General features: G+C 35.9%; 1 protein-coding gene across 1 annotated transcript; it reads left to right on the top strand.

Moving 5' to 3' along the window:
• On the top strand, nucleotides 1–24,529 carry LOC138706218 (probable glutamate receptor). Its single transcript, XM_069835256.1, has 9 exons — nucleotides 1–314; nucleotides 4,866–5,044; nucleotides 6,386–6,682; nucleotides 8,012–8,115; nucleotides 10,957–11,133; nucleotides 16,211–16,416; nucleotides 18,474–18,691; nucleotides 19,442–19,704; nucleotides 24,170–24,529. The coding sequence occupies exons 1-9, from the start codon at nucleotides 125–127 to the stop codon at nucleotides 24,390–24,392; spliced, it is 1,857 nt and encodes a 618-aa protein (XP_069691357.1). The 5' UTR covers nucleotides 1–124; the 3' UTR covers nucleotides 24,393–24,529.
• Nucleotides 24,530–25,040: the final 511 nt, after the last annotated feature.

Raw genomic sequence — 25,040 nt, 5'->3', positions numbered from 1 at the left:
TGTAGGCACCGGGAAAGGAATTTTTCAACTGTTTAATTAAAACGTAATAACTGAATGATAAAATTTATATTACAGATGGATCTGTGAAGATACGGAAAGGAAGAATCGACCGGCGAGACACTTAATGAATAAGAAGGGAATAGATCCACTTGAAATAATGTGCTATAATACATGTAGACTAAAGTTACTCTTCGCATTAGGAATAATGTCTCGCTGTCATAGTGACAATATATACGCAGCTGTTCGCTCCATTTCCGAAGACAAGCAATACCTTCAAATTGGATGCATGTACATTATATACGACGATTCTGAAGGTAAGAGACTACAATCTCTTACTCACTTAATACAGGGCGTAATTTAATTCTAGATATGAAGTCAAGAACACAATCCGAGTTAATACAACGGTGATATGTACTACAGGGTCCTTAATATAAATGGCTGCCGTAGCAAGGGATCTGGCTCCCGGGCGACCTGTCGAGCAACAGCCGGTACAACAGTGGAAGTAGAAAAAGATTATGAAACCTATCCTGTAGAGAGCTGCAGAATAGGGCTTACAATCGGTTTTCATTCGACCGATCATAGAGCATCCGTCAAGGTATAGCATCCGACCGAATGTTCAAATTTCAACCAGTTGCCTATGATGTTTTGCAGGCTAGACGGAATACTGACATTTTCTGAATGTATTCACAATCTGAATGTGTATACACAAACAGAGTAACAATTGAAGGAAATTTACCATGTGTAATTTAAAAAATGTATTTGCTTAATATAGGCCTACAATTGATTGCACACTTTATTACACTTACATAGATGAACAAATGGACACGGTAACAACAAAGGAAAAAGTGTAATGCATAATATGAAATCTGGTGTGTAAAGAAATGCAAGAATAGAATAAATTACAATTACTTACTAAATAGAAGAGAAAATAAGTACATACATTCTATTGTAACATTTACACTTTAAACTCAAAATGCATACCTCTAAAGCAGTAGTTGTCAATGCCTTTTATTTACTCTAAGCAGATGAATTATTTCATTAGTAAATCATTTTTAAGAAGATATATTTTGCTCTTGACGAGTCCAACTGTAATACCTGAATGAATGAATGAATGAATGAATGAATGAATGAATGAATGAATGAATGAATGAATGAATGAATGAATGAATGAATGAATGAATGAATGAATGAATGAATGAACCAATCAGTGAATCACTGAATCAAACAATAAATCCTTGAATGAATGAATCAATGAGTCGATGGCTGGATGGATAGATCGATGGATGATTGATTGATACCCTGCAGTAGATGTTGAAAGTGTCGTCCTTCCACTCGTATACATGCTTCATATCGCGAAAATATGTTGTCACTAACTCGTCTAAGCTCATCAACTGAAATTCTTCTTATTTCATGCTCAATATTAGCCTAGAGCTCCTCTAATGGGATCCCTCTAATGTGTGCTCATTCGTGCGAAATACTTTGACTTTCGTTGAAACTGGTAATATTTTTCTTTGTATTTTTTTAATAGCTCTGCCTCGTTCTGCTCTAAGAGAATTTATTCATATTTATCCCAATGCAGTGCCCCCTTTAAGAAGCGCCATACAAAGACTAATGATGAAATTTGAAACCACAAGTTCAGTTTTTGACAAAAATATTCCCGAAAACGACCAGTTTTAACACAGGAAATACAAAATGTTTCGCAGAAATCTGCCCATATTAAAGGAACTCCAGGCTAATAATGAGCATTAAATAAGGAGAATTTCAGTTTATAAGCTTAGACGAGTGAGTGACAACATAATAACGAAATAGAGACTTGTGGAAATAGAGCATCATCGACACCACACGTAAACAGAAGTGCATCACGAAACAAGAAGTCTAGAAGCGTAGAGAGGACTGATAAGAAAAGTAACTCATCAAGCGGGCAGAAGGAATCAGAAATAACAAATAGAAGAATTGATGAGCTTACGGCAGTGAATGATATTAGAGCATACCTAAATAAACTAGACAGCACTGTTTTCACAGATCCCTTTAGAAGAAAGAAGAGTGAAGAAGGAAAACCTTGTATGGAAGAAGAAGCTGGAACCAGTGAAGATGCTGTTTGGGGAGCTGGGGCACAGACTGAGAGAACGACCAGTGAGGGTAGTCCGAGGCGCGCAAGTGAAAATACATCAAGGAGAAGCGATTGTGGATCAACCGGCAAAGTCAGCGCAAGTGAAGACCAATTAATAAGAATACCACATGCCGTTGGTAGTCCGGGGTGCGCGAGAGGAAGTGCTACAATTTGGAGGAGCTGTGCGATACTGACCGATGAAGTAGAAGCAGGTGACGAACAGTTAATAAGAGGTAAAATGACAAATAGAAACTCTAACAGAAATAAAGTAGATTCAATCAAAACTATAGATACTGAACGAAACTACCTACTAAGAGATAGGCATCAGCAAAGATTAAATTTTCCTAAAATCAGAAAAACTTATTATTAATTAAATAAGGTAAGAAGACAGGTTTTGAAAATAAGATAGAATTACGTCAAGGTTTTTTAAAATAATAAAAAAAAATTGAAAATAGAGAATTAAGGTAGTTATTAAGGTATTCCGATAGTTATATTAATTAGTAAAAGTTCAGAAGAAAATTTGACTTCATAAATTGGTTAACTAATATATTTTAATTTCAATAAGAATGCAATTATAATAAATTTATTAGATCATAATAGAAATCATAACAGAAATGAATCGATAATGAGTACATGCGACATAATGATGAAACTAAATTGAGGTTGATTATGTAAGCAATTTGTCAAGCTTGTTTTTAGCAGGCATGCGGTAGTCTTCGTAGAAGTTACGCAAACGTTTCTGCTGACATGAAAATATTGTAAGAAAGAAAGATTAACCTACATATGGAATGTACCGATTCAGCTATTTCAGGTTCATGACTTACAGTATGTCGACATCTGATCATATAATTGGAATAATAAATTATTATGTAAAATAAGACCTAAATATTACAATTAGATTTTTGAAAAGGAGCAAATAATTAAGGTTTAAAGTCTTAAGGATTATCACGATTGGTTTAAACATGCACTAAAACAAGACGTAAGTGCAAGTTTGAACCAATAAATTATTGTCATTTGCGATAGATTAATTAGTTTAGGAAATTGTATATTTATTATGTAGAACTACATTTGTATATAGATCTTTTGTTAAATTATTAAGTTTGTACTTTTGTGAACAATATCAATAAAGCTATCTATCTATCTATCAGTGACAACATATTCTCGCGATATCAAGCTTTTATATGAACAGAAGGACGACACTTTCAACATCTACTGTAAGGTAGGTTTCATAAAACCATATTATCTGCTTCCGTCATTGCAGGCAGAATTTTACCGGCTGATACTTGGAAGCCAGATTCCGTCCTATGGCAGGCATATATATTAAGAACCTGTACAAAATTCATATTTTGTTTTCCATTTTTGAAGAACAATATGAAATAACAACGCACATTAACATATGTAACAAAAGTCTTAAGACAATATTAAAAACGGGACTAGGAACAAACTTTGAATACAAAGTGATTCATATAAAATGGGTGGTTTATAAAATTGTGACATTCCCTTCTGATGGCAGCTACGAATATGCACCTTCCCTAAATGTAAATTACCGCTGGAAGAATTTTTCACTCTCACAGCAGATACTGAAAATGACTTTCGTTTTCATGTAGAAACATCCGTACCCATCGCTCCATATATTTGGCAGTTCGCTGTTATATACTTGGGTCAAATCCATACATTTAGCAGTTCACTATTAAACACTTTGGTCAAAGTCATAGATTTCTGCGATAATGTCGGTCTTCAAATCAATTGTTACAGCCGAATTCGATAAACTTTTTCTTTAAGGTGCCCGGTAACCCAACAAGAAATAATCTGGTTACGTTAGGTCTGGTGATCTGGATGGCCACAGTTTCTTATAAATAAACTCTCTCAAAGAAACTTCTGGTTAGAGCAAAAGACTCAGCTGATGTGCGACAAGATGCGGAGTCTTGTTGAAAATAACCTCGAGTCAGTTCATTTCGTCCAGCTGCTCAAAGAAACGCTCTGAAATGTGTTTGTACCTGTCTGTTTTCATAACGGCTTTGGGAATTGATATTGCGATCTTCCAAAGTCGTGTTACCAAGCAACTAAAATTAACAATTATCTTCGCTTATGACAAACTACATGCACTCTTCCAAAAACATTAAACAAGATGTGAGTATGAGATATGTGTATAAAAATTTAAGTCGCTGCGACTAAAATGACAGAAAACTGAAACTTTTGGCTTCTCTTTCAAGCAAATAACATACGTGGGAGAGTAAAAAAATAACCTTAATAATTGCTTTATTAACTAAATATGTACAATAAGACTACAAACACTTCATCACTTTTCAACATAGTCCTCACTACGTTCAATGCAAGTGTTCCTGTTATATTATGTTGAAAAGTGATGAAGTGTTTGTAGTCTTATTGTACATATTCAATTAATAAAACAATTATTAAGGTTATTTTTTGACTCTCCCTCGTATTACGACTCAAACATCCACTATAATCCTTAACAGCGCTGGACGAATACTAAGTATTGGCTGTTGAGATAAACATTCAATGACTGATTAAAGTACTAACAAAAGCTATTATCAAGGTCATTAATCATGTAAGCGGGACTTTATGAGGTTATATTATTTTTGGTATAAGGGGACTGATGGTGATGCAAATACTGATAAAACTTATTGATTGCTGAGATAAGCACTGAAGGACTATTAAATCATTGGCATCGTGTAGGCCTATTGTTAATATCGCTGATTAATGAAGAGGGATTTTATGAGCTTGCATTTTTTAGGTGAAGCAGCTTATGATATAATCTCGAAAGTTAAAAACAATCTTTGGAAATATCAAGTACCGACAGCCATATTGTCAACATGGAGACTGACTAAACATTTTGACAGCATCCAGTGCAAACGCAATAAAATCTTATATGTGATAACCAGCAACGTAAGGAATCTCAGCTTTCTGCAGAAGGTAAGCTATAGCTAAGCTCAATCTATGGTATTTTTATTAAGTTTACTTATACGCTCTTTACTATTGTATGTTCATATCATGTGTGTAGGATCTTTGGGCATAACAATAGGCAGTTTTTTTTTACTATTGAGTTTCTGTTGCTATTGTCGTGTGTTATAGATGGCTTCCGATTTAGATTTTGTTTTATTGTTTATCACATGGTGATTAAGCTGGTGACGAATCATGGTATGTAAATTTATAATTCTATATTTACCTCTGTAACCGAGGGAAATCATAAAAAACTCCAATCAGATTGTTCGACCAATTGTGAGCCAGAAACAATACCGTCTGAGGTACCTCGCTCGATCAAGCGACGGTATTATAGTACATTTTAAACTGAAACAAGAAAGTAAAACATTATTATGATAACAAGACCTGAGAATGCGATACATACCTGATAATTAACGTTCGGATGAAGTAGCTGTGTCAGGATAGGCTGTATAGCTGTATAGCATAGGTCCTTGACTTGCTTCAGAACACTACCCCCTAAAACTATACCTGCTGGGAAGAGCGCTCCCCACACTAACTAAAACATCAATGAACTGGCTGGGGATCACGGACAAATTAATTGTCAGGAAAGTGAAACTGTATTTCGGTATAATGATTGAGCATAGTGTTCTCTAATCCTTATTTTAAAATGCTTTACAGTTGAGTAAAACGTCTGAAAATCCAAGTAGGTAATCAGCCCAAGCAGCAGAGCCTCGGATGAGGAGAGGTTATTCAGTGTCAAATTTCAATGTTGGGTAGAAATGGCAGACAATATTTCCTTGAGCTCTCTATCAGAAACAAAGTTCTGTAAACGAACCGTAAATTTATAACACAGATCTTCCAGCTAAATTTTTCTTCAAGAGGAAGCCATTCTAAGAATTTTATCACCCTTCAAAATGGTCCTCGATGGGATCTCGTAGTAGCTAATAACAAGACAAAGCATCCTTGGTGGCTCACAGCTATAGGTGGTGCGTGAGACTGTCGTGCAAGCGAGTGGGAACAATCCCGACTCCAGCCAACAGTACTAATAATGACAATTATATTATCTAATACTAATGATAATTAGGCTACTGAGCACGTATATTTTTGCATCATCACATGAGAAATTAAAATCAACAACTTCAAATATTTTGTATCAAAATAGATACTGGTATAATTTTTCCAAACCATTTTAACTCATAAACAGCCTTTGAGTCCAGATTTGAGCTGCTTGTCTTAGACTTATTTCTTCTAAATTATGTTTTTCAACTGTCTCCCTATATTTTTTTCCTCCAACTGCTAAAGTGTGGGTACCTGATTGATTTGTCCTCATAGCTACGGATGTCAGCGGCCATATGGTTACTACTGTCTGAACTTGAATCTCGCAACCTGGAGATGAAGTTTTCGGGTTTGGACGTCCCCTTCGACTGCGAGTTCCTGGTGGGGCGCCCCACCGGTGTCGACGACTTGGTAGTGATCACCGAGGTGTTCCGCGTGAGGTCAGACCAGCCCCTGCAGATAAGATATTTCGGCACCTGGAGCCCGACACGAGGCCTGCAGGCACCCGTAGTTGGTCTGTATAGACGCAGGTCCAGCCTAGAGGGGATCGTGCTCAGGACTGCAGTTATGAACGTGGGTGTTTATGAAGTAAACGGTGACATGCAAATCATATACACTCTCATATTACACAGTCCACTTCACTTTTGGTTCATTTCTTCCCCACTCTTGGGAAGAGTGCAAATAAACAATTCACATTCACAAGTATCAGTAGGAATAACAGTAGTAGGCTAACTGCAGTGACAGCATAAACAGGAATTGTATGAGCAGTAGCTGTAATAGCAGTGAAAGCAGTTGTAGTAACAGTGGTGATAGTAGCAGAAGTGATAGCAGTAATAGAGCCATGATTATGGTACGGACACGTCCAGAAAATGAACGATAAGCAGGCTTAGGATCCGGGACACGTAAGCAACCAATGTACGCATAACTTGACTATAGAGTTCCTTGAACATAGTAGACAAATATACTGTGAATGTAAACAATGACGTCAATGTGCTGCGTTATATTCTACTGTTAATAGTACAACCTAGTGACGGTAGAAAATGAAGTAGGATTCATACCTCACAAGTTTTCATGTCCCTCTGCGACGTTGAAGGTGTTAGCGTTACAATGAACAATTTATTATGTAAAGTAGAGCGTCTCGTTTAAGCATAGTGAAAACGTAAACAAAGTGTAAGTAACGTGTGGGGGGAGGACGAGTCGTACGATAAACATGAGTGATACACAAGGTTTTAGTTATAACATTTATGGCGGAGCATTAATTGAAATTATATTTTCCAAAAACACAAAAACAAAAGAACACAAATTGCACATAATGCAGAGATCTAGTAGTAGGTATAACATTCGTACTAAAAATAGTAGGCTAATATTGACGGTAGCCGTAGTAGTAAGAATAGAAATGGTAACAGCAGTAGCAGTAGTAGCATCAGCAGTAACAGTGGTAGTAGTGATGTAGGAGTAGGTAGTAGGTCGGTGGTGATGATGGTCGTAGTTTTGGTCGAGGTGTGATGGTAATAGTAATAATAGTAGTAGTAGTAACAGCAGCATTAGTAGTAGCAGTAGTAGTAGTAGTAATAGCAACAGCAGTGCCAGTGGTAGTGGTGATGGTGGTGGTAGTAGGAGTAGGTAGTAAGTCGATGGTGGTGGTCATGATGGTAGTAATATTAGTAGAATAGCAGTAGCAGTAGTAGCAGCAGCTACAGTGGCAGTTGAATTGAAGTGCTAGTTGTGACGTAGTACAGCTCCGAAACGCGACAGTTTCTCGTCTGCGCTCATGATTTATGTTACAGTATTATTTGTGTAAAAACTAACAATAGCACAAAAACGTAAAATTTCCGTATTCAAGTACAAGTTTCATATACTATTATGCATTTAAATTATATTAAATAAATACATTTTTTCCAGCAAGGTCACGTGAGGATAGCGAAAGAAGTCAACAATAAACCGGTGAAAATGGAAGGATACTTCAGTGAAATATGGTACACGCTGGAGAAAGCCCTCAATTTCACGTAAGCATTGTAAGATAATGTGATTAAGCATTGATTACGATTTTATTTATTATTATTCCTTATATCATTTTAAGAGTTACACAGAGCGTTCGCCAGGTAAGAGGTTTCGCTCAGGTAATGCCGTCGGGCTTTTACTGCTACAGATTGAACACGGTTTTAGAGAAAAATGGTGTGTATATTTCGTCTGGATCAGTTGTAGGAAGATTTTGTATTGCATAATATAAGCAAATAAAACATGGTGAAAGGACATCAAGGTTAGATTACTGGTATACAGCTAACGTATGTTCATTACAGTTCAGAGTTTAGTTCGTGGTAATGCAATACCCATAATAGCGAATCTTCATTTATGAACGTATATTATGAAAGAAAAAAAGTCGTGATGTACTCCTACGGAATTATCCTGGCGTTTAACAACTATCTTATTCAACAATACAGAATTTGCGAAAGAAGTTAAAAAAATTACTCAAAAAAAGAAAGAAAGAAAAATTGTATAAATCGCGTTTTCACAGAAGAAAAACTCGATCATATAGGTCGGTCGTTCTCAAACTTTTTAGCACTGCGGACCCCCTTTCCATAGATAAGTATTTTCGCAGACCGCTTCAAAATTAATGGAATGATGGGTAGGTTAGATTTTGGGATTAACAATAAGTGACTGGAGTATCTACTCGGACTGTTCACAATTTAAACTTTTGTCTGTCCAGCAACGTTGGAATTGTGTTTCTATCCTTTGTAGTTAGGAAGAAATAAATATTTGAAATCTGCTCCTTCTTTTTGAATAGCCCTGTATGTAATCTTGACGTTTTAGTGCCTAAAATTGACGCGTTGAATCACCGCTGAACGGGCTGTTACATGCCAGTGTTACTTTTCGAACAGCGCAGTGCTAAGTGAAACCTGTTTCCAGGCGTACACCCGTTGTTGTTGTTGTTGTTGTTGTTGTTGTTGTTGTTGTTGTTGTTGTTGTTGTTGTTGTTGTTGTTGTTATGTGCTCTATCCTGCAATGCTCTTCTTGGACAGCATTTTCGGAACAACCTGTATACATACATCATTCTGATATATTAAAATAGGGTAACATTTGAACACTTGAGATGTGTGGTGTTGCATATCGGGTCATCAAACATACCGGTATGTGACCCATTACTCACAGCTAGACATTTTTAACAGATAACCACACGCAACAAGTTATTTTACTCAAAGAGATACGAATACAACAACAGTAACAAGGACACACGTCATGCTAGAAATGACAATTACCTACACCAACAGTAGATAATATGTAATGTTTATTTTCCCTTTCAAGTACGGTTAATGTACTTTAAGGTACATTACAATTAATAAAATCTTTTTATCAAAATGATTAGCTTCCGAAGAAATTATTAAATTTTCTTGAAGGAAAAGATCTTTTTTTCAACTCATTTAATTCGCCATCGACAATGACGGTAATTGTTGTAGTGATGATACCAATTTTAGTATGAAGTTCCTTTACTGTTGAATCTAAAGTTTGTGGGTTCAAAATCAACCAGAAGCGATAAAATGTTTTGGCATAATTTCCTTCCTGGGATCATGTGCCTTAGATTTACAGTAAGGAAAATGATCCTTCCCAAATAATAATAAAAATGCCATATATTTCTCGCTCTAATAACTTTTTTTTTTTTTTTTTTGCAGACGTATGTCTCCTTATTTCGACTGAGAGACCAGATATCTCTGAGTCATTCCATATCAAATTGCACAAAATGGAAACAATTTTAACTTTTATAAGTCAGGTTGCGTTTAAGATATGCTTTTTATTAATTCTAAAGGTCCAGTAAACTAATACGTGTGGTTTTATTTCCACTTAAGTCCATTTGTTTTAAAAGTATTGCATGTTAAGATTTTAAAGGAATTTTTAATGTTTGAATGGGCTTAAGTACCGGTGCGGTAATGGTGGGGGGGGGGGGGTCGCAATCAGAAGTCTCACTGAAAAGTGGGTCGCGCCTTTAAAAGTTTTGAGAACTCCTGCTTCAGAGGTTCAATTACGCTGTGACTTCACCTTACCACTCCAACTCCTGTCCTTTCTTTCGCGTTGTAATACTGAGAAATCACTCCTTTCGCAGTCCCACAGAAAACGATTAGACATTCGCCTTTACTTTTACCACTGTTTCCATCAATCTGCCAGCTCTTGATTTGAATACATGTCGCACAGTCTAACGCCTACACAACACTGAATGTAACCTTCGCCTCGGAATGAACTGTCAGAGTGCCCTCTTAATGTCTCCTTTGACGGCAACGACCTGCGGAAAGAAAAAACGTTTCGGTGAATTTCAATGTTGTGAAGGCCATAACTCGGAAATAAAGCATTTCCGGACACATGTTGTAATGAACTATTTTGATTGTCTACATGTGGGAAATACATACCTGAAATTATACCCCGTATTTTTTAAACACTCTGTATAGTATATGTTACTGAAAGCTATAAAACTTACGTAAGATAATAATATTATTAAAAATCAAATATTTTTATAATTATTAATCAAGTGGGGTTGAGTCTTTTTCATATATTTAATGGTGGTGTGGTGTAGATATTTATATGCGTGGCTCTCTTCAGTATTGGCTCGAGAGAGAGTATCTTTCATTGTTATGGAAGCAAATAACTTTCCGAATGTCTGGTATTCTTCATTGAAAATAAACCTGAAAAAATGTTTATTTGAACGTCTAATGAACTTAGTTTGCAGCATTTGCTGCACAAGCCACTAGTTATTTATATTCAAGTGTTAAAAGTAGTGTACGAAAGATTCAACATGGATAAAAAAGATGATTAAGATATGGTAATGAATATTATTAAGATGACAACGTGAATGCGCACAGCTCGGAGTACATCAAGGTGGCAAACGGCCTGTACGGCGCGGACCTGGGCAACGGGTCCTGGAGCGGGGTGATCGGCAAGCTGGTCAGCGGCGAGGCAGACGCCAGCAGCGTCGACTTCATATGGAGCGTACAGCGCTCGAGGGTCGTCGATTTCCCGACTGCCACGCAGGATAGCAAGTAAGGCGTGAACACACATCACCTGTATTTCCTTGTCTAGTTTCTTTACTCATACGTTCATCTGTTTGTTTCTTTGCATATTACTCGACCAAGGCCAGTGGAGTCCTGCAGCCCGGAGCCGTGGCGCTACTGCTCCCAGCGAATAGGGATTATAAAGAATGGACACTGAGCGAATTTTCCTGTGTTTTGTTTCTCTGTGCGCCAGCGTATAGTTCCACTTTCAAGCGCTAGAGGTTAGTGTAATCCAGCATACGCTAAGATAATAAATGAGAATAGAATTAAGACCTGAGAGGATAAAAAGAAAGGAGAGAGCGATTCAAGGGGAAATGCTTGCAAGCAATGGGACGGATGTGACGTCAAACTACACCTTTTGTCCCATAATTCTCCGCGAAATACCGCCAAGTATTTAATTTTGCTACAGGCTGTTATGTCACATGGCGAAATTTAAATCTCTAATTCACATTTTAATAATGGTTAGTTGTTGCGTTTGTGGTGTAACAGCTAAACCAAAATCTTCAGGAAATGCTTAATATCTAAGCATTATATTGTTATATTTATGTATAATGAATGGAATTCATATAATAGTATGTAGGCCTAATCATTATGACTTACGTTCTTTCTCAGTTTTCTGTAAATTTAGACATGATAAAGTATAGCTATATAACTTAGTACTGTGTTAGGCCCTATAATGGTCCATCTATATAGAAGATAGGCCTACTACATAACCTATATAAAAATGTGGCCTACACTTTTTTGAACATTTATTAATAAAACAATTGATCATTAAAGATGTAATTTAGCATTATAATAGGACTGTACAGTACATATTCGTTATACTGTATATAAAAATGTAAAATATTTCATAGTCTATATTTAAAAAATAATGTAATTTACCAGTATTAGGCCATGTAGCAACTACACGATAAAAATAATAGCCTACACTCTTTGAAAATACTGCAGCCTATAATGATATTTTATTATCGAACAACCTTACATAGCCTAATTATATATCATGGTTGACCTTCACCCTGTACTATAAAAATGTACTTTTCTGTATAGTAACTTGCGGTATTTTATAAAGCCAGGTATTTAAAAAATTAGACTCAACAGCACAATATGTCCACCTATGCTCTATCTAACATATGACGCTTCCAAAATTATATTTCGTCTTACGTAAATGGCTTAGAATGGATGTGGAGACAACAGAAGTAAATTAGTAGGTTATTATATCAATGTACATTTCACTGTAGCTTTATTAAGCGTATTATGGTTGTTACATGGACTGAACACTTCATTTCTACTTTCTTTTATTGCTGTTCACTATATTAACCAACAGAAAAGAATATTAGCTTTTATAAAAATAACACCCACTTAATTTTACTAGACTCAGAATATTCACAACGCAAAACGGAAGTCGTAATCGTAATACTACGAACATAACAGCTGTATAACACACCGGAAAAAGATATGAACTATGGGTAATTTGGCGGCCATACTAGTACACCTTTTTGGTTCCACCGTTTCAAGCTTATAGCCCGGAGTTGGTTAAGACACAGGATCCAAACATCGCCTACCTTATTGCATAACCCAGTAACGCTTTGCTTCAAATAAATTCAAGTTAACGGCTTTTCCTTATTTCTCGGTGACAAACTAGTTGTAATAATAATATTTTATATTTCAGATATAATAAATTATATTATAAAATAATATTATATATTATAAAATTAAGTATCGAATTCGTTTAATATTTGTATATAATATAATATAGGTATATGGTTTTACTTCTCGTAGGAGTTTTGTTTTTCCATTTTCAGCGCTATCAGATCATTACATATTTTAATTTATGCTGGGGTCAACGTCTCAACTCTCATTATAAAGGAACTTCTAGAGTCTAGACATTACAGTTAATGACGGATTTATTATTTTATGGATCCAATTTATTTTATTTGAGTACATAATGTACCTAGATGTATTAATTGTATGTGTTATATTTCCGCTGTGTCGACTGCTAGCTGGTGTGATGTCAGCGCCAACTCTAGGCAGAAAGCAGAATCTCACGCTTTAGCTGGCTTGAAGGTCATTGAAATCAGTCCGGCTACATCAAAGGTACCGACGCGAAGTGTCCATTCTTTATAAACCCTATTCGCTACTGCGTTCGTAATACCGCATCGCGATAGTTCACATTACGCCCGCGGCTCCACTCGCCTCGGTCGAGTAATACCTCTCTATTTATTTTATTTATTTTTCGCTTACGTGGTCATACGTTTTTCTTTGTCGCTTTCACTCTTTATTTATTTATTTTTATGCTTATTTCTTTCATTGTTTACTTTCACTTTCATAATACTAGGAGCAAACATATTTCACAATTCGTATTCATAATTTAAATATTTATAATAAGACCACTATGAGTAAGGTTATTTTACGACGCTGTATCAACATCTAGGTTATTTAGCGTCTGAATGATATGAAGATGATAATGCCGGTGAAATGAGTCCGGGGTCCAGCACCGAAAGTTACCCAGCATTTGCTCGTATTGGGTTGAGGGAAAACCCAGGAAAAAACCTCAACCAGGTAACTTGCCCCTACCGGGATTCGAACACGGGCCACCTAATTTCGCAGCCAGACGCGCTGACCGTTACTCCAAAGGTGTGGACGACCACTATGATCCGAGAGGAATTAATCTCAGAATAAATAAAAGAAATGCCTGCTATTATTGGGTTGAGAAGCTTTTGTCATCCAGTCTGATTTCAAGAAAACTTAAATGTAGACTTTATAAAACAGTTATATTACCGGTTATTCTGTATGGTTTTGAAACTTAGACTCTCAATTTGAGAAAGGGATAGAGGTTAAAGGTATTCGAAAATAAGATCCTTAGGAAAATATTTGGGGCTAAGAGAAATGAAGTTTCAGGAGAATGCAAAAGGCTACACAACGCAGAACTTTACGCATTGTATTCTTCACCTAACATAATTAGGAACATTAAATCCAGACGTTTGAGTTGGGCAGTGCATATAGCACATATGGGTGAATCCAGAAATGCTTATAGAGTGTTAGTTGGAAGACCTGAAGGAAAATGACCGTTGGTGAGGCCAAGACGTAGATGGAAGGATAATATAAAAATTGATTTGAGGGAGGTGGGATACGATGCTAGGAACTGGATTAATCTTGTTGAGTATAGAGACCGATGGAGGGCTTATGTGAGGGCGGAAATGAACCTCCGGGTTCTTTAAAAGCTATTTGTAAGTATTGTAAGACTACTATGATCATTGATGGGACATTTGGACTGCGTTTTTACGAAAAAAAAGCAACAAGTCTATGTTCCTTTTTCTTTTTGTACGAAAGTGTTCCCCAGACATTTAGTAAGTTAACAGTAAAAGGTTTTTCTCCTACATCTTCTTTGAGGTGCAGAAGCGATTGAAGGCCTGCTTCATACGTCAGTATTTCATCCCTTTCCACAGATTTGCATTTTTCTCGAAACTACATTTTTAGATGTTCAAAATGCTCCATTCGCATACAGTTTTCACCAATGTCAATAAAAATAGTCGTATGTGTCCATGCATATATTATCTGAGATCTGATATTGAGAAATCTTATGTATCTTGAAAATTAAAATCTAATAAATATTATTAAATAAAAATTATGAATAAATGTCTAATTTTCAAAAATGAATTTCTGTTAAAATATTTCCCTTGAATCAGGGTTCGTATCACAAAATGTGAACTGCTTTATTTATGTAAATGTAATGTACTTGAAACATTTTGATTAAATAGCTAATTGTCATGATTAAAATAAAATTAACTTCGGAACTAGCAGTCCGATTGGGCTGAAAATTTCCACACACATGCATCTAACAAACAGCTAAAAAAAATCGGATTGAAATTGTAAACATTTCAAACCTCAGTCCTGGTGTCCCTTAGCCTAAGTTTATACTATTCATTGCCTAACAGTTAAAACAAGAAGTCTAATATTAAATGTCTTAAAATTAATGTTAAAAACTTCTAGTGAATATATGTCTGTATAATATTGATGACTTAATTGTAGTCTAACTTTGTAAAGCTGGCCGATTTTGTATAGTTTTGATTTGTCTTATAAAATATAAAATATGGTTTATTTAACGACGCTCGCAATTGCCGAGGTTATATCAGAGTCGCCGGTGTGCCGGAATTTTGTCCCGCAGGAGTTCTTTTACATGCCACTAAATCTAGTGACATGAGCCTGTCGCATTTAAGCACACTTAAATACTATCGACCTGGGCCGGGATCGAACACGCAACCTCGGGCACAGAAGGCCAGCTCTATACCAACTGCGCCACTCAGGGCGACTTTGATTTGTCTTACGAGTGCAGTTTATTTATGGGGCCTTATTTGTCTTTATTTTCTTTCTTCTTATTTGTTTCTTTATCCTTCTAAGTCCACTCTTCTATTATTTTTGTTTTCTTTATTTCTTTGTCAACGCTAAGTAATCTAGTAGTAAGTTGATACATCATTAAATAATCTCCTAAAAATGTATGTATGTATGTATGTATGTATGTATGTATGTATGTATGTATGTATGTATGTATGTATGTATGTATGTAGGCAGGCAGGCAGGCAGGCAGGCAGACAGACAGACAGATAGATTTATTGAGTAATATTATACATACAAATTTTATATTATCATAATTTTGTCTAAAATCCAATGCACGGGTCTTCTGACCGTACGTGCTTTGTACCCAAAACAAGTCCTCCTTTGTAGGTTCTCCCCCCACCTATAATTACATCCAACTACTCTCTAAAAGAACACACATATTAAAATGGAAATGACACAATAAAACACATTATATAATATATCCTGACCTAAAAGACCTAAAAGTGTACAGTTGGGTGTATACTGTTATCCCTTCCTCAGTTCGCGTCGCAAACTTCGACAGCTACAGCTCTAATCTTTCTCGCCTTCAAGAGGAACAATCCAGTCTTTTCCCCATAAGGTCAAGACATTGTATATATGTATGTATGTATGTATGTATGTATGTATGTATGTATGTATGTATGTATGTATGTATGTATGTATGTATGTGTGACAAACACATCCTGTGCAGGCTTTCCGCTTACGTGACGCCGGGGTCGCTGGAACTATCCTGGGTCAGCTTTTTGCGGCCGTTCAGTCCGGCTCTGTGGGCGCTGTTGGCGGCGACCATACTGGCCTCTGCAGCATGTTCCTGGTGCACGGAGGTAATGAGGAAGGATTTACCTCCACGTCCCACAGCCTTCCTTCTCGGTTCCTTCAGTGCCTTCTGCTTTCAAGGTAAGCATCCAATGCCAACTCTTTATCAAGCCTGGTTCAGACGGTGCTAGTTTCTGTGATGGATTCCAAGGTGGCTGCGCTGATGGGTGCCCTGCGTGCTCACTTGCTGGCTCCCGTGTTGCCTACGGTGATGATAGTTGTTCACACGGAGCTCGCTCTTTTCACAGGTCAAATTGGAAAATCATCTGCTGCTTCATCTGTTGCCAACACTCATGGTCAAAAAGAAACTAAACCGTGAGTGGAAAACAATTAAAGTCCTACATTAACAGTAGTAAATATCGTAATAAAGTAATTAAGCCATAAGTGCAAAACAGCTAAAGTCCGATATTTAATTGTTGTTTCTCAGAAACTAAAGAATATAGAAAAAACAGGTTTAGTTGGAAAACAACCAACATGGCGACATGGTTTCTGTGGTGATATTATATGATCATCTTTGGATCCAGCCTGCAAACCATCTCGAAAAATAGCAAGGAACCTACCCTCGAAATCCAGCAAGCTAGCCATCCACGGAGCCACCAGAGCGCATTACTTCCGGCAAGTGAGCACGCAGGCTACCCATCCGCGCAACCACCTTGGAATCCATCACAGAAACACGCACCGTCTGAACCGGCTTCAGTTCGAGACTGGGCACTCCTGTTCCGTTTGGTCATTTTTGCACTGGACTAAATTAAATAAGTCTACACTTGTCATGTCTATCCGGCCTGTTTTCCGAATGGCATTGTTTGGAATGGAGAAGCTTTCTTTGTTTTTGTTTTTATTTGTGAAGTTTGCTTTCAATTGTTTTCGTGCGGTTTGTTTTCTATTGCTCTTCCTAGATTTGGTGAAGTTCTTTTTCTATTATTTTTGTTCGATGTGGTGAGGTTCCTTTTCTACTGGTTTTCTTTCTGTTATTTTTAGGCTGATGAGGTTCGCTTTCTATTATTTTTCGATCTATGATTTAGTATTCTATGTTTATTCGGGTCAGTGAGGCTTAATTCCTATTACATTTTCTGGAATTGGGGAGCTTGACTTCTTGTTTTGTTCAGATCTGCGCTGTTTATTTTCCGTTGGCATTGTTCGATCTGGTGAGACTTTTTTCCTATTAAATTGTTCGACTTCGCGAATTGACTTTATTCAGTTTTTATATCGATTTATTTCTGTAAAGTTTTTGTTTTCTACTGGTTTTGTTCGACTTGGTAAGGTTTCGTAGCGAAGTTTTCTGTTTGGTGAAGTTTCCTTTCTATTGTTTGTTTCGGAGCAATAATATTTGCTCTCTATTTTTTTTTTCATTATCGTGGCTTCTTTCCTATTTTTTGTTGTCACTGACGAGATTTTCTTCCTCTTGTTTTTATTCGGCTTAGTGAGGAGTATTTTCTATTTGGTAACTACTTGTGTTCAGATTGATGAGGTTTGCTAATTATTATTTTCTTTCTACTTGATGAAGTTTACTTTTATTGTTTCTTTCGGATTGACGATGATTGCTTTCTATGCTCTTGTTCCGTTATTTTCTGTCGGGTGCTTGTTTCGAATTGGTAAAGTTTGTATATTCTCTTTACTTTGCTTGGATGTGTGAAAATTGATTTCTGTTGGTTTCGTTTCCATTTTTTTTTTCGATTCTGTACGAATTTTTTTCACAGTTGTGTAATATTTTAACATACTCAAGTTAAAAAAAGTTATTTTGGCAGTAAATTCAATGTGCTGACTTACAACTTTCGGCGTTTCTTCTTCTGATCCTGCAGTCGACTTCTCCACCGTTCCCCTTCCCATTTTTATGTGGTAGCTATTAGGTTACGTCCATTTTCGAAATTTTTCCCCTTCAAAATTTTCTAGAGCTCTTTCAGTAGAGCAGCGAAACTCGGAGTGAGACAAGGGTCAACAGGCTTGGAGCTCACTTATTCAGTTTTTCTCAGCCCCAACTGCCTTGCAAGGACGCGTTTTCGCTTATATATATTTTTTTAATTTTCTCGTCCCATTTTCTCCTCTCATTCATTCGAACTACAATCTTCTAACTCTTTAATATAACTATAAATTTAGGTAGTACACAATCTTTAACTAACATGTGACTGCCTTGCACGCAGGGCAGCCGACAACGCCGGAGAATCCGTCCGGTCGCCTCGTGTTCCTGACTTTGTATCTCACCGCCGTGGTGTTGCTCGTCTGCTACTCCGGTTCATTCATATCCTACATAATGACGCACGAGGAAGAGCTTCCCTTCAGGGACTTCGAGGGCATGCTACGGGACGGTCGCTATCAACTGGGTGTGCTGGCAGACAGCGCGCCGGTCCTCTATTTTAAGGTAAACGCGAAAATTCCATGTGTACGAAAATATTACCAACATTCTTAAGAATATTACTATCAAAACTTTGAAAGAAGCCCACAGAAACATCTTTGTAAAGAAAAGCCTTAAAAAAAATTTCTTCTATAAGTATGTTCCAGAATAATACACAGCAAAATGGGCAACATTGTTGGTGCAGTATCAAAGTAGCAGTTACTCATATGATCAGATTCTAGTCAGAGGGTATAATAACACAAAGTCTCTTCAACCTGTGTTATCTGTCCATACTACGCAATACAAAACCTTCCCTCGCTCGATCCAGGGGCACTAATGAATGGAAGTCAGCTGTATACTGATGCTCTAACCTCGACATCTCTTCAACCTGTGTTATCTGTCCATACTACGCAATACAAAACCTTCCCTCGCTCGATCCAGGGGCACTAATGAATGGAAGTCAGCTGTATACTGATGCTCTAACCTCGACATCTCTTCAACCTGTGTTATCTGTCCATACTACGCAATACAAAACCTTCCCTCGCTCGATCCAGGGGCACTAATGAATGGAAGTCAGCTGTATACTGATGCTCTAACCTCGACATCTCTTCAACCTGTGTTATCTGTCCAAACTACGCAATACAAAACCTTCCCTCGCTCGATCCAGGGGCACTATTAACTCGGCAGTCGCGTTCGATCTATAACAATTTATTTGAACGGAACCTGTTTCCTGACGAACGCTCTGTTTCTTTTCATAATATTTTCTATATACTGCAGCTCTCCAACAACTCGGTGCTGCGCCAGGTGTACGAGCACCACATAGCCCCATACAAGGCTTCGCTGCCCTCCACGATGCTGCAGAGTCTGCAGGGCGTATGCAGGAGGACGCACTTTGCAGCCTTCGTGCCTGTAGACTTCACGCCTCTAGCCTTGCAGCGGCTGAGCTGCCGCGTGCAGCGAGTGGACAGAGCCTACATGTCGGCCTACATCTCGCAGGCTCTCCGAAAGGACAGCCCGTACACCCGCCTCTTCAAGCGAGGGTTAGTGCCTGCCTGCCTACCTGTCTGAAAATAAATTACTTCTCTCATTTTCAAGTTTTCGTTTCTCTTTTCTTTCTTTTCTTTGCTGCATCCTTTCACTATTATTTACATTATTTCTTACTGTCTTTAATTCTTCCATCATTTCCTCTTAGATGTTGTGTTATTTCCTTCCTCTCTCTCTTTCTATGATATTTCCTTCCATTTCCCTTTTTCTTGTTTTCTTCTTTATTTTGTTATTTTCGGTATTTTCCCTTATTTCCTTCCTTAGTTTTACGTATATTTTGTATTCCTTTTGTCTTTCTTTTTTTTCTCTTTTCATTTCTCCCAACCCTCTATGTTCTCCATTCTTATCTTAAATCACTTGTTTCATTTACAATTCCATTTTCTCCATTTCTGTATAATTTATTTCTTATTTCTTGTATTTCTTACTTCACTTCGCTCCTTCTATATTCTCCCGCTCTTTATTTTTCTCTATTGCAATTCGGTTCTTTCTTGCTTCTTATTTATATTTCTTTACCGTCCATTCTTTTCATATTTCTTTCACTCTTCTTTCTTTTTATTTCTTTCTTTCTCTCCTTACGAATTTCTGTTCTTTTCCGATTTTTTCAAATAATTATTTGTCCTTTCTTACTCCTTTCATTGTCTTTATTCTTATATTTCTTTCAGACTTGCCTTCTTTTTGTTCTCCTTTTCGCTTAGGCATACTATATTTTTGTCTTATTTTTCTGTTCCTTCATTCCAACACTTTTATATTTCTTCTCATTTTCTCTTTTCATTATTGCACAATATTTTTTCACCTTCAATTAGCAACTGACATTCAATTCTGACGGGGCCATTCCGAGCACCGAATTAATGAGACAATACTATGGTAACAAGACTAGTGAGCGTGTCTGTCCAGGAAAGACTCGACTTTGTGTCAGGACTCTGTATCTGTACAGAATACAAACGTAGGCTGAAAATACAAGTGAAAACTCTATGTTCTAGAAGAATAAATCTTCTGTCTTGAATGCTATTAATGTGGTTCAATAAATGTAAAAAAACTACTAATTTTGTCACAAATCCATAGAAAGGTGTACGAGTATTTCCAAAGGAGATTATGACAAGTTCATTGTTAAGACACACTCTACTTAGGAAACACACACTCAGCATATTATCCCAACTGCAATTTAAAAGCACCTGTGACTATTGTACGAATGTGATTATTTATTTTTATTTTTTAACTATTTATTTTTATTTATTTCTTTGTTATTTTATTTAAATTTATTTATTTATTTGTTTATTTATTTATGTATTTATTTTTTATGTATTTATTTGTTACGTTTTTAATTATTTTGAATTTAATTACTTTTTTATTTATTTAGGCCTATTTTTATTTATTTATTTATTTTTATATATATTTATTTATTTACTTATTTATTTATTTATTACTTATTCATTATTTATTTATTTATCTTTTACTCATTTATTTATTTTATCTATCTATCTATCTACCTACCTACCTGCCTACCTACCTACCTACCTACCTACCTACCTACCTACCTACCTATCTATCTATCTATCTATCTATCTATCTATCTATCTATCTATCTATCTATCTATCTATCTATCTATCTATCTATCTATCTATCTATCTATCTATCTATCTATCTATCTATCTATCTATCTATCTATCTATCTATCTATCTATCTATCTATCTATCTATCTATCTATCTATCTATCTATCTATCTATCTATCTATCTATCTATCTATTTATTGCATCATTCTGTATTCAAATCATGGCAGATTAGATGTATTCCTGCTCTTAATCCGCCATTACCCACTATAAAATGATTACAAATGAACAATACATATGGCAAACTTTTTTAGTATATACTAAGTATCTGTTTAACATTTATTATTATTATTATTATTATTATTATTATTATTATTATTATTATTATTATTATTGAAAATACACTATACTACTACTACTTCTACGTTTGCTAACCTAATATAATTTATTTTCCTAACTAATTTATATAATTCACCATCAACATGTAATAATAATAATAATAATAATAACAATAATAACACTAATAATAATAATACTAATAATAATAATAATAATAATAATAATAGTAACTACAGTGAACCCTTGTATTTGAAACCTTTAACTTTAACTTTTTCTTTTCTATATTCAATCTACACAAATATTATTTTGTTACATTCATTACGATATACTTTTCGTAGCTTCATATCGGATCCAAATACTCAACATCTATAATGTCATTTCAGTCAGAGCTTTGGCCTTCTCTTCCCATCAAATTTTAACTCTAAATAGAAATTTTCATAATTCATGCAGATTGCTAGCCTTTAGGGGACCGTTCATTTTTTTATATGCCACTATAGTGTTTATGTTCAAACATTTTTCATCCACTAAACAGTTTCTTAAATCATTCATTTCCGCATAATTTAAAGCCACGGAAGGTGGGACAGATTTCCATCTGCTAGCCTAATCCTAAATCCAACATCTCTATACACAGATTTTATGTTTTCTAAAAATAAGGAACTGACACCACTTTTTTTTCGTCTTATACCACAATTTCTCTCTGTTAGTTGAATCGAAAGTCTTTTCTAAATCAATAAAACACCACTACATACAAACTCTTTTAGAATATAAATATTTATCAATTATGGTTTTAATGATTAAAATGTTATCACTTGTTCTTCTCTTTTCTCTGAACCCGCTCTGAAAGTCTGAGATGATATCATACTTATGCATATATGATCTTTACCTTTTTGTTAGCAGACCTGTAGGCTATAAATTGCTCCTAAATACAATAAGAGTGAGATGCCCCTATATTATTAGGATCTGAATATGATTATTTAATCCTCTAGACATCGGATTTTTAGGCTCGCTTAGAGTAGGCTGAAACGTACGTTCTTTAATACACCTAGGTTTAGACAATATCATCGCTCGAAAAGTTCTTGTGTTGCATACATTTAGGGATTCTTATATATTATATTGTTGCAACCTACCTTAGCCTAAAATCCGAGGTATAGATATCAAATGTTTAATATCATAAAACCGGAGCAAAGAACACCACTAAAAGGAGTTGTAAGTTTATAAAACTAATTTAGATTGAATATTCTTTAACAAACTCAGCTATTTAAGTACAATGGGTCACTGGATAGTGCTCAGGGCATTGGCGTCTGATTGACTGAGGCAAGTGATGCCGGGCCTCAGTCACTTGGCTTAACTGAAATCAAATTTTGTTTTTATGTTTTTATGTAATGTATTAGTTATTTGAATGAAGCATATATCGCTGTAGAAGCATTTGAAGCATTTGTGATGTAGATAGACCTGTTTTGCAGTAAAATTTGTTCCTTAGGCCAGGATCGCTCTTGCCGGGTCTGGCTTGTGATGTATATAGACCTGTTTTGCAGTAAAATTTGTTCATGAGGCCAGGATCGCTCGTGCCGGGTCTGCTTCTGGATTTTCGTTTGTCTTTGCGGGCTTTTGACGTTGCGCTAAACGTTGTAACTGAGGCACAATTCGTCTGGCCTGGTCAGGTTTCACTCCTCTCAACCATGGGCCGGCCTCAAGCTTAGAGTGGGGTGGGAATAGGGTGACTTGTCTTCCTAAATAGGCCATAAATAACAAACATTCCAGCTCTTTGGCAGGCAGAGACCCACACTATTCTCTCCTCTTATGTCTTAGTTTATGACTTAAGCGAGAGTGTTGTACTATTGTACTTCGTGTAGTGAATCTGGGCTAATGTTGTTATGTATTTCGGGAAAATATAAACAGAAACAAATGCCAGAAATAATGGTGGTGTAGTTAATTCATTGTTGGAGTGTCCTTTTTCGAGAAGAAATAATATTGAAAGAAAGGAAGTTTTAAATAAAGAGAGAGCCGACCGAGATACCAACGACATCGCTGACAATTTTTCTGACAGATAATCTTAAAACGCGAGTTTCTATTGCATCCTGGTATGGGCAACATAAATGGTTAATTGGTAATGTGGTGCAAAATAAACTTCTCTGTTGACCTTGTTTGTTGCTGTCAAAGGAAAAAAATAAAAAGGAAAGAAAGAAAGGGAAATTTCAACACATAATATGGGTTGCTTCATCACACTGAAACAATCACTGAAACTCGCAGCATAATAGCTTATTTGTTGAGTGAAATTATTATTTTTCATTAACAGTAATAATAATAGACTAATAATAATAATAATAATAATAATAATAATAATAATAATAATAATAATAATAATAATACAGTAATAATGATATTAATAATATAACAACAATAATAATTAATATCATAAATAAACATTTTCTATAGGAGGCACTTAAACTAGTTGCATCTGGCCTCACCGAGGATTTGGATCACCGGCCACTACTGGCTCAGGGTTGACCTAACCCGCCCCTAGTTATATTCTACTTCCATTTCTATTAATCGCAATGTTTACATGTTCCAGATTGCATAACATTATGCGAAGTGGACTGATGGAAGTAATACAAGACAGGAACGTGCCAAGGGAACTGAGCAACGATGACAGCGACTTCGATAGCGTGTCTCTGAATGAACTCGTCGCCATTTTCGCTGTCTTGGCAATGGGCATAGGGTCTGCTATCTTGTTGTTTACATTCGAACATATATTTCATCGCGTATCAAGAAAACAATGCAATGCAAATTCATGAAAGAAAAAACATTTCATATTTACGATTTTACTTTCTTGAGTGTGAAGAAATGGATCTGTATTGAATCATTATGTCAGACTTTATAATGATAATTTTTATGTTATTTTAATCCTCTGAAAATTACGTCATAAAACTCCTTTTCCCTTACTGTAGCGTAAATAATAATAATAATAATAATAATAATAATAATAATAATAATAATAATAATAATAATAATAGGCCTACTTACTAGAACTGTACGTTGATGATCAACGGGAAATTCGCAAAAAATACATAACACACTATTCAGTGTTAGTGCCATTTTATGAAATTAAAACATAAGCGAATTCTCCCATTACACCTCAAAACGCCGCCAATAGGCTATAATTTCTTTTATAAATTGAGTTATATCATGTTTAGAATTTCGTATCGTATTCTGTATTGTGTATTGCACATTTGGACAGTAGGGACGAATTTTTAATCTAATACATCGTCCATGCACATTCATTTACGGCTTTCACCTTGGAACGACTCTACAATACAGGTAAGTAGCTAAATTCGTGCCGCTACTTTGCGAGAAATCAATTTCAACTGTGCAGAGAAGTTTATAGAGTAATAATCTTTTCAGGGAAAATAGTTTCCTCTTATTTGCTGATTTCTTTTTCTTGT

Source organism: Periplaneta americana, chromosome 9, assembly GCF_040183065.1.
Source record: "Periplaneta americana isolate PAMFEO1 chromosome 9, P.americana_PAMFEO1_priV1, whole genome shotgun sequence".
Classification (NCBI taxonomy): domain Eukaryota; kingdom Metazoa; phylum Arthropoda; class Insecta; order Blattodea; family Blattidae; genus Periplaneta; species Periplaneta americana.
This window is presented reverse-complemented; position numbering and strand designations above follow the sequence as displayed.